This window comes from Vigna angularis, chromosome 9 (genome assembly GCF_016808095.1).
Source record: "Vigna angularis cultivar LongXiaoDou No.4 chromosome 9, ASM1680809v1, whole genome shotgun sequence".
NCBI lineage: Eukaryota > Viridiplantae > Streptophyta > Magnoliopsida > Fabales > Fabaceae > Vigna > Vigna angularis.
This window is the reverse complement of record NC_068978.1, coordinates 15217166-15228359: the sequence shown is the minus strand read 5'-3', so window position 1 is coordinate 15228359 and position 11194 is coordinate 15217166. Positions and strand designations below refer to the sequence as shown.

The 11194-nt window shown below is 38.2% G+C and overlaps 1 protein-coding gene and 1 pseudogene across 1 annotated transcript; both read left to right on the top strand.

Moving 5' to 3' along the window:
- Positions 1-2544: 2544 nt before the first annotated feature.
- Positions 2545-3195, top strand: LOC108346496 (probable glutathione S-transferase; annotated as a pseudogene).
- A 1631-nt stretch (positions 3196-4826) lies between these two features.
- On the top strand, positions 4827-5804 carry LOC108346497 (uncharacterized). The gene has a single exon (XM_017585576.2). It carries the CDS (start codon positions 4827-4829, stop codon positions 5802-5804), a length of 978 nt encoding a protein of 325 aa, XP_017441065.2.
- The last annotated feature ends 5390 nt before the right edge of the window (positions 5805-11194 follow it).

Sequence of the window (11194 nt, the reverse complement as noted above, 5' to 3'; positions counted from 1 at the left end):
GGTTTAAAGTATACTTTTGTGTGATTCTTAACCGATTAGACTTTATTTTTTTTTATTGTTTAATTTTTGTTTATATTATTTTTTGTTTTTATTTGTTTGTGCTAATTGGGTGCTTTAGTGTTTTGTTCTCTAGTGTATGCAGGGTACAATTCGGACTAGAAGCACGAAAATTTTTAAACCTCTTCTAACAGGTTTGGACAATAGTAGAAGAAGAAGGAGGAACAGGACGTCCAGAGAAATTTCCCCTTCTCTTGAGACTCTTCAACTGCCGTCACCTCAAAGATCTGACTACGAAACATAAAATATGGCTGAAGAGCAAAATGGTAGACGTACTCTAGCAAATTTTGCAACAGTTATTGGCCGTCATTATTTTAATAGTATTGCAAGGCCGGCTGCAAATATGGAGATGAAGCCACTAGTAAAAAAAACTGGATTTGAAATCGCACAATAGGCTTCGGTTGAGGCGGAACCGAAATCTATAAGAAAACGGTGGCATTTTTGTAGTTTAAGTTAACTTTTTTGACCCGATTTAAGGGGAACCGAGGCATATAGACAATATGACCTCGGTTCAAACCCCACCCGATGCCTAACACCCTGAGAATGCCTCAGTCCATTGGGACCCGAGGCAAAATACCCTATTTTTCCAGTACTTTCGGTCCGAAAGGGGTAAGGGGTAATCAAATTTCATTTTCAAAACTCTGGCCTTAATTATTGGTTCTTCTTCCTCTCGCGACCAGGCAACGATGTGGAGATGGCGCAACCAGGCGACGTTCGTGGTGGCTCGCGGTGGCGCATGGGTCGTTCTTCTTCTTCTTCTTCTTTTCCGTTTTGGGTTCGTCTTTGGGTTCATCTTTGGGTTCTCTTCTTCCTTCTTTCTTTTTAGCTTCAGACGCGGTTTCGCGTAGGGAAGGGCAGCTGGCGCGACTTCGTCTTCGCGGCGTGATGACCCTTGTTCGTGGATGTGGCATCAGGGCGTTGGCGATTCAATTTGGGGCTTAGCGACACTGTGGCTTGGCCTTGGCGATTCGATTTAGGGTTTCAGTTTAGGGCTTGGCGACACTATGGGAGGCGCGACTCAGGCATGATCTCACCTTCGTTGGCGGTGGCTGGCAACTAGTGTTAACACTTGGCAAGTGTACCGAATCGTATCAAGTAATAATAAAATGGTAAGACCAAGTATCGTTTCCCAAAGGACTCACGGCCTAGACAGTTATGTGATTTCTTGATTAAATTAGACTTGTAAATGAAATCATTGTGTTTGAATTGCGGAAAATAAACATGAATGCAAGTTTTTGATCAATTGGATTGAAAGATGAAAAAGAGATTGATATAAAATAAGAATGATTATGTTGTTGGGGTTTCTGACTCATCCTATCCACTACAATGTATTCAAGAATTCATCTTTCTTCATTAATGTTAATGCCACTTTCTAATTTACCTTAAACTCGATGTCTCGGTGAATAAAGCCTACTTCTAATCACTAGTTTATAATGTCTTGTCTCCCTAGCAATTATTCATGCATTACATTCGCATAGAAGCTTAAAGGCAATTGATCCTCTTATTCCTATGTCTAGGTAATATTGCTTCCGGGAGAATTTCCCCAGTTCTAGATTTACCTATATGTGTCCATATAGATAACATCAATGATCATGCAATTGAACGAGTTAAACAAAGCATGCATAGAGTAAAGAGAAAAAACCCTAACAGTTAATGAAGCAAAGCATATAAAATATAGAACCAATTTAATACATGAGAGTTTCAAAGGATTACATCGGTTCCCCAACAACAATGGAGGTTTAGTTCACCATAGACATGGTGAAACTAGATGAAAAACAATGAATGAATGAAAGATAGAACCCTAGAATTTGAAGAAAGGAGCTTCCGCATCCAAAATCCGCCTCCAAGGGTTGACGAGAGTGTGATTTCGCCTCTTTCTATCTAAAAATACCAACCCTAGGTCGACTAAACCCTTATATAGTTTATTAAAAATTATAGAAAATAGGCCAAAGCCCAATTAAATGGCGCTCAGCGGTAAGTGTGGTTCTTCTAAATGGCGCTCAACTGTAGTTTTAGCCCTCAACGGTGACTGCGGTGCTTCAGAATACCGCTCAGCGGTAAAAGTTCCGCTCAGTGGTGACTGCAACTCTTGTTTTGTGCACTTTTACTTCCTTTCCTGAGTCAAGCTCCTTACTACTTCAACTTTTTTCATCTAATTCATCTTAATTCCTGCCAAAATAAGGAAAACCAAGCATAAAACCCATCCAACTCTCTTATTTCCAAAACTTAAGCAAAAATATCATTTCAAACTAGTTTCTAAGTCATAAAGGTTGTTTTTAATATCAAAATTAAGTATAAAAATAACGATTTTTCATTTGTTATCAATTGGTGGTGGATCTCACCTTCGTAGGGGATCGTCCTTAGCACAGTAAAGGTGCAACGATGGAGCGACAAGGGCGAGGTGATGGTGCAACGGTGGCGTGACGAGGGCTTCTGCGTTTGGAAGCGAGGGTTTTGTTTAGGGATTTTTGGGTTCTTTGTGCTCGCATGAGGTTAGTGATTTTTGGTGATTTGGGCAAGTGGGCGAGCCCATTTAGCAACAAGGTTGAGCTCAAATACAACCCTATTCACAAGAAGGTTTCTGTTCTTGTCCATAATGGATACCCTTTAGCTTAGTCGCTTCTTATTGTTGAATACATCAATGAGACTTGGAATAATAACCCCCTCTTGCCTCAACACCCTTATGACAAAGCCTTGGCACGTTTCTGGGCTAAGACCTTAGACGATAAGGTATGCTTTACCTTATATTTCTAACACTATCTTCAATTTCAAAACTCATCATTCAATTTTATTTTTGTAGATTTTACCTACAATATGGAATGCGTGCTGGAGTGATGAGAAGGGGCGAGAGAAGGAAATGGAGGAAGCCATGGAAGCTTTGGAGATCTTGTAGGAAGCACTGAAGGAGAAGAGGTTCTTTGGAGGAGATAGCATACGATTGGTATATATTGTTGCCAATTTCATTGGATATTGGGTTGAAATATTGCAGGAAATTGCAGGTTGAAATTGCTTACCCTTGAGAAAGTTCCCAAGTTATATAAATGGAGCCAAGAGTTTGTGAATCACCCTGTCATCAAAGAGGGCCTGCCTCCCAAAGATCAATTGTTTGCTTTCTTCAAAGCTTCTGCAAAGAAATAGAAAAATTTAAGAGGTCAAATTCATAATAAATTCCCAATGTTTATGTATCACTCTGTAACCACTCTCTACACGTACTTCTACTTCCCCATGCTCCACAAGGTGTGGCCAGAAAAAAAAATAAAAACCACTCTACTGCCTCGGTTTAGGTCCCAACGGAGGCAGTAGAGGACAAGATACTAACTCAGTTCACAACCAAGGCATAAGAGGAAGACTTTTTACCTCGTTAGTATATGCCTCGATTGAGGAACCGCTGCCTATGGGAAAAAATAACCGATGCCATTTCCTTTGACTGTACTAGTGAGCCTGCTTTGATTCAATTGGTGAAGAAGCAACCAATTCAATGGATTATCACATGAAAATTCATATGAGCATCTGACCACATTCAATGAGATATGCAATACTGTGAAGATTAATGGCGTGCTAGATGAAGCTATTAGACTTAGCTTGTTTCCTTTCTCTTTGGGAGGAAATGCTAAGATGTGGTTGAACTCTTTTCCAAAGAACAGTTTTACTGACTGGGAAGTACTGGTTGTAAAATTTCTGAACAAATATTTCCCACAGTCAAAGGTAAACAAAGGTAAACAAAGGTAAACAAGAAATTTCTTCTTTCATGTAGGGCATAGATGAAACATTAGGTCAAGCATGGGACCGATTCAAAGGTTTATTGCAGAAGACACCCACACATGGTTTTGATGATCCTAAAGTAGTCATTCTATTCCTTGGAGGTCTAAGCTCAAAGACTAAATTGATGATGAATGCCTCAGCTGGAGGTAATATCAAGTGCAAGACTCTAGAGGAAGCCTGTGAGTTGATTGATAATGAGATGCATATTGAAAGAACTCAACTTCAACATAAAGGAGTTCTACAATTACAATCTCAAGATGCTCTGTTGGCGCAAAATAAAATTATGGCTCAACAATTGGAGACTCTGATGAAGAAAATCTCTCAATTTCCAAAAGAGTTGCAGAATGTTTCTCACGTGCAAAATCAACTTTGTGAGTTGTGTGGAGGTGATCATATTAATGGTCAATGTGTTATGCCAGAAGATACCCAAGAGGAAGTCAAGTTTATGGGTCATGGTAATCAGTTTCGTCCAGGTAATTACAATCAAGGGTCGAAACCTCACCTAAGTATGGGTCAAGGACAAGTTGGGCAATTCAATAGACCACCACAACAACAATGGCAACAACAACCTTCCTTATCTGACAGAATGACAAAGCTAGATGACACACTTCAATAGCTTATGCAAGTGTCCATCTCCAATCACAAAAGTACTGAAGTTGCAGTTAGAAGGTTGGAGATACAAGTTGGTCAACTAGTTAAGAAGATAGAAGATTTTGGGCCTAATACTAAAGTTACCCCTAGGGAGGAGCGTAAAGCCATTATTACTAGAATTGGCAAGGTGTTAGATGAAAGAAAAATTGAGAGAAAAGAAAAAGAGAGGTTAAGTGAAAAAAGACGAAGTTGAAAAAGAGAAAGAGGAGAGTGAGAGAAATGAAAAGGAGAAAGATGAGGGAAGAGAGAAAGTAGAAGGAGAGGATGAGAATAAAAAGAAAAATATATTTGAAAAACTCCTTCCTTACCCAAAGAATTATTCTAGGAAGGAGAAATAAAAACAATTTGAGCGTTTTATGGAAATTTTCAAGAAATTGGAGATTAACATACCCTTTTCTGAAGCACTCCAACAAATGCCTTCATATGCTAAATTTTTTAAGGAACGCCTCACGAAAAAGAGGAAATATATTGAAGAGGAGACTATTGAAGTACAGGGAAAATGTAGTGCTATCATACAGAAGCTCCTACCTCAGAAGTTTAAAGATCCTAGTAGCTTCACCATTCCATGCACTATAGGGAAATTAGCTGTTGGAAGGACATTGATTGATCTGGGAGCTAGCATCAATTTGATGGCTCTCTCTATGTTTAAAAATATTGAAGGTTTGGAACTCAAGCCTACTCGGATGACTCTCCAATTAGTAGATAGATCCTTGAAATACCCTTATGGGGTGGTTGAAGATGTACTTGTAAAAGTGGACAAGTTTTTATTTCCGGTGGATTTTGTTATTATGGAGATGGAGGAGGATGTAGATGTGCCTCTTATTCCTGGGAGACCTTTTATGAAGACTTCCAGAGTCTTAATTGATGTGGAAAATGGTAAACTCAAGGTGAGAGTGCAAAATGAAGAAGTGAATTTTGATGTGTTTGAAGCTATGTCTCATCCAAATGATGGTAGGGCATGTTTCCATCTTGATGCACTTGATGAAGTATGTATGATTAAAAAAAAGATGGTATGTTGTTCTTCTCCTTTAGAGAAAGCGCTCATTGATGCGAGTGAAGAGGTGAATGAGGAGGAAGAGGAACTGATTGAGGAGTGCTTGACTAACTTGGATGCATTAAAAGAAATTCCTTTCAATGACTCGGAAATTGAAGAAATCAATACCCAGGAGAAAGTCAAGGAAAAGAAACTAGAACTGAAGATGTTACCACCACATTTAACGTATGTTTTCTTAGAAGAAGGTGGGAATAAATCAGTCATTATCAATAATTCTTTTTCCTCCAAAGAAGAAGAAAAGCTGGTGGAAGTATTGAAAGCCAACAAAGGAGTCATTTGATGGTCAATTTCGGATCTTAAAGTTATAAGCCCTACTTATTGCATGCATAAAATATTCATGGAAGATGATTATAAACCAGTCGCTCAACCACAGAGAAGACTGAATCCTGTAATGAAGGAGGAAGTTAGAAAAGAAGTTCTAAAGCTACTAGAGGCTGGTATAATTTATCCTATTTTTGATAATGCATGGGTAAGCCTAGTACAAGTGGTGCCAAAGAAAGGTGGGATGGCGGTTATATATAATGAAAAGAATGAGCTCATACTTACTAGGATGGTTACTTGGTGGAGGATGTGCATTGACTATAGAAAGTTGAATAAGGCTACAAGGAAGGATCACTTTCCCTTTCCTTTCATGGTTCAAATGTTGGAGAGATTGGCTGGGCAAGCTTTTCAATGCTTTTTGGATGGTTACTCAGGTTACAATCAAATTGTGGTGGACCCAAAAGATTAGGAAAAGACAGTTTTCACTTGTCCATTCGGTATTTTTGCTTATAGAAAAATGTCATTTGGATTGTGTAATGCTCCAACCACATTTCAAAGATGTATGCAGGCAATCTTTGCGGATATGATAGAAAAATGCATGGAAGTCTTCATGGATGATTTTTCGGTATTTGGTGATTCCTTTCAAGTTTGCTTATCTAATCTAGATACTGTTCTTAAAAGATGCACTCAGACAAACCTTATTCTTAACTAGGAAAAGTGCCATTTTATGGTGATTGAAGGTATTGTTTTGGGTCACAAAGTTTCTTCTAGGGGAATTGAGGTTGACAGAGCTAAAGTGGAAATCATTGAAAAACTTCCACCACCTACAAATATGAAGGGAATCCGAAGCTTTTTGGGGCATGCTGGGTTTTATAGAAGATTCATTAAAGACTTTTCTAAGATTGTCAAATCCTTAAGCAATCTCCTTGTCAAAGACGTATCTTTTGTGATGAATGATGAATGTCTTAAGGCCTTTGATATTTTGAAGAAGAAACTGATTTTTGCCTAGTGATTGTAGCTCCGGATTGGAATCAAGACTTTGAGTTAATGTGTGATGCTAGTGATTATGCCATAGGTGTTGTTCTTGGCCAGAGAAGAGAAAAGGTTTTTCACACTATCTATTATGCGAGCAAAGTTTTGAATGAAGCCCAGTTGAATTATGCCACTACGAAAAAGGAGTTCCTTGCTATTGTGTACGCCTTGAAGAAATTTAGACCTTATCTCATTGGGTCTAAAGTGATCATATACATGGATCATGTGGCTATAAAGTATTTGTTAACCAAGATGGATTCTAAACCGTGCCTGATTAGATGGGTACTCTTACTACAAGAATTTGATATGGACATCCGTGACAAGAAGGGTAATGAGAATTTGATTGCTGATCATTCGTCTCGACTACTTAGTAAAGAAGTTACGAGTAAGGAAAAATAAATTTGGGAATCCTTCTCAAACGAAACACTCTTGTATATTCAACAAAGGCCATGGTTTGCTGACATGACAAATTTTAAAGTTATAGGAGTAATTCCAGAGGATTTTAACTAGAAATAAAAGAAGTTTTTACATGATGCAAAGCAGTTTATTTGGGATGATCATTTCTTGTTTAAGATTGAAGCAGATAATGTTTTGAGGAAATGTATTACTAATGAAGAAACATAAGGAATTCTTTGGCATTGTCATGATTCACCTTATGGGGGGCACTTTAATGGAGAGAGAACAACTGCAAAATTTCTCCAATCAGGATTTTATTGGCCTACCCTGTTTAAAGATGTTCATATTAATGCTAGAAATTGTGATAAGTGTTAGAGAATTGGGAGCATTTCAAGATGACATGAAATGCCATTACATGGCATTTTGGAGGTGGAAGTCTTTGATTATTGGGGTATAGATTTTGTTGGGCTTTTTCCACCATCTTCCAATAATGAATATATCTTGGTGGCAGTAGATTATGTGAGTAAATGGGTAGAAGCAATTGCTTATCCCAATAATGATGCTAGCACCGTTATTAAATTTCTGAAAAGGCAAATTTTTGCCCGGTTTTGAGCTCCTAGAGTGCTCATCAGTGATGGAGGATCTCATTTTTGTAATGCCCAGCTTGCAAAAGTACTCAAGCATTATGGTGTGAGACATAAAGTGGCTACACCTTATCATCCACAGGCAAATGGGCAAGTTGAGGTGTCTAATAGGGAGATAAAGAGGATTATGGAGAAGACAGTTGCTTCATCACAAAAGGATTGGTCTCAAAAGCTAGATGACACTTTGGGCATACATAACTGTAATGAAAACTGCTATAGGGTTATCTCCTTTTCAGTTAGTCTATGGAAAAATGTGTCATTTGCCAGTGGAGATGGAGCATCGAGCTTTATGGGCTTTAAAATTCTTAAACTTTGATCCCTTTGATACTACTGATAGAAGAAGAAGGCAAATTCTTAAGCTTGAAGAGATGTGTTTGCATGCTTATGATTCTTCCAAGAATTACAAAGCAAATGTAAAATTTTATCATGACATGAAGTTGGTAAAGAAGGTTTTTCATCTAGGGCAGAAGGTGCTATTGTTCAATTCACGTCTAAAGCTTTTCCTTGGGAAATTAAAGTCTAAGTGGTCTAGGCCGTTTACAATTAAGGATGTCAAAACGCATGGGGCAATTGAGTTGATAGATCCGGCTTCTGATGATCCACAAAGAAGTTGGGTGGTTAATGGGCAACGTCTCAAGCATTATTTGGGTGGTGAGGTTGAACGCCTTTCCACAGTTATGGAGTTGGTTGACCCTTAAGTATAATGGTGTCAAGCTAATGACGTTAAACAAGTGCTTACTGGGAGACAACCCAACTTTCTAAACTTATCTCTTTAGTTATGTTAGTTTTAATTCTGTTTATTTTTTTTTTAGTTGTAGTGTGTGATGTACATGACTTAAATGAACTATGTTGCAATGGTTTGGCTATAATTTGTTGTTTGTGATGAGTAATATTGTCTTGTGCTGCTTTATTGTAGATTGATGTTGAGATGATGCATGCTTTAATCTCATAGACAGGTGGTTGCTCATATTTGTTAGAAACAGATGCATGAAGTTAAATTGTGATTAATTTGTGGGGTAGGGTGTTATTAAATTGTGGAACTTGAGTTAACTTTGAGAGCTTGGACTGAATAGTCTTTGATTGATTGAATGGTATTGCTTTGGAAGCATGATTGATTTTGCCTAAGTTTCTATGATTAAACCTCTTGCTTGCTTGTTACACATGATCAAGGCCATTTGTTCTTCTCCCATATAAGCCAATGCCAATATGTGAACCCAACAAAGAGCAATGTTTTTTTTCTCTATCCTTTGAACCTTGAGCCTAAATTTGACAACAACAAAAAACCTTTTTGAAATCCTTGCCTTGAGTTGAGTAGAGTATGTTTATATGGTAATGGAGAATGGTTCAGGTTTCGGGTTGTGAGAAACCAGAAAGAACTTTGTTAAAATCATTAAAGAGCATTGAGCAAAAGCAAAAAGCAAAAGAAAAAGAAAAGAGAAGAAAGGAAAGAAAAGAAAAGGTTAAGCTCAATTAAAGGAAAGTTGGGAATGAATTGAAGATTGGTTTCTCACATAAAAGGAGAAAGAGAGATTATTGTTAATGTAAATAAATGAATTATCCACTCTCTTAACCCAAGGAATTTTGTTGTCTAGAAAACCCAATTTTCTTCTTAGCTCAGCCTCAATACAAGCCTCAAAAAGTTGTTGTGATGATAACTTGCTTGTGAGTGTGTTTGATATTGGTTAAATGAAAGGAAAAGTTGATTCATCTGACATTGTGATGGTAGAGTGTAAGAGTGTCACCTCACTATACACCTTTGAGTTGAGTGAAACACTATCCTTGGTGAGGAGTTGTTCCATGCATTATACGATAACATTCTTGCTTGGTTGTTGATCATTCATGAGTTTGCATCTATTATATATTGTGAATATGTGACCAACATAGTTGAGCTTGATTGACTAAGGTATCAGTACATCTTGACTGATATTTTTATGATAAGCATATATGAGTGATTACTTGTCCTAGAAGAAAGTGCTTTGTGATATGCTAAACCATTGAAGTGTTGTTTAGGCTGAGTTACATGTTGTTTTGGTTGAGGACAAGAAAAGTTTCAAGTTTGGGATTGTGATAACGATTGATTTCACCATTATTTGTGATTCAATTTTGATACTAAATCAACCCTTTTTTAACTTAGAAACTTGCTTGAACTCTTGTTTATAGTTTAAGTTATGAATAAAGAGAGTTGAGGTTAGAACTTATGATTTTTATCACTAATTCCCTTGATTTTGTAGGAAATTGGAATGATTTGGAAGAGGAGTTAAAGTACCAAGGAGTTGGAATCCAGAAAGGACAGAAAAAGCACCAGAAAAGAAGGCTACAAAAGGTCGCAGGACGCTTGGTTGCCCCTTTCTGGGGCCCTTAGCGCAGGATGTCTCGTATGGGCGCCTGACTGCCCTTTTCTGGAGCCCTCAACGCAGGAAGTCTCGCATCAACGCTTGGGTGCCCTTCCTGGGAGCTGAGTGCCAGCCTCCTTGTGTCGCACACCGCCTGGGTGCCCTCTAAGGGGCCCTAAGCGCCACTCTTCTTGCACCAACGCCTGACTACCCTAAGTAAGGGCGCTGAGCACCAGCGCGTTGGGCTTGGACTATGTTTCCTACTCTATTTAAGAATTTTTCGTCCTAAGATTTGTATCTTTTGGCAGCAGAGACGGAGAAACACACTTTTCCACTCTCTAGAGGCATAATTAGATGCGGGAGCTCTCCTCTTCATTTTCTAGAGTTTTTCTATCACTTTCTGTCGCAACCGGAATCGCGACGGGACGACGATCCGAAAAATATAAAGAATTTAATTATTTTGCAAAAGAGATTTTGGAGTCGCCACCATAGTTTATTCTGGAAAACTACGGAAAAACCATAAAATGATAAGGCATGGTCAATTAGAACCAGATTCTTGGTTCGGGAGTCGGTTACGTGTAGGGAAGGTATTAGCACCCTACAACGCCTGCCTTAAGGCAGTACCTTTAACTAAATGCGCGAATGTGGATGTGGTTTTCAAAATGTTTAACTTCCCCTTAAAATAAAACTCTAAAGAAACAAACAATATTTTTTAGCTTTTTGGGCCCGACAAGGATTGACCTTGCTCCTACGTATCTCATGCAGAGTGAGAAATCAGGGTTACGTAGTTCTTTTTAAGAAAACTGCTTGAGAAAATTGTTTGGAAAATTGTTTGAGAAATTGTTTGGAAGATGATTTGGATTTTTGGGAGAGTGAGCCTGACAAGGACTGGCCTTGCTCCTACGTATCTCCACTTTTGATGGAGAATCAAGGATCACGTAGTTCTAGCTAGCAATATTGATTGTTGTTTGAAAATGTGGATGTTTTTAGTTTTTGAAGATTTT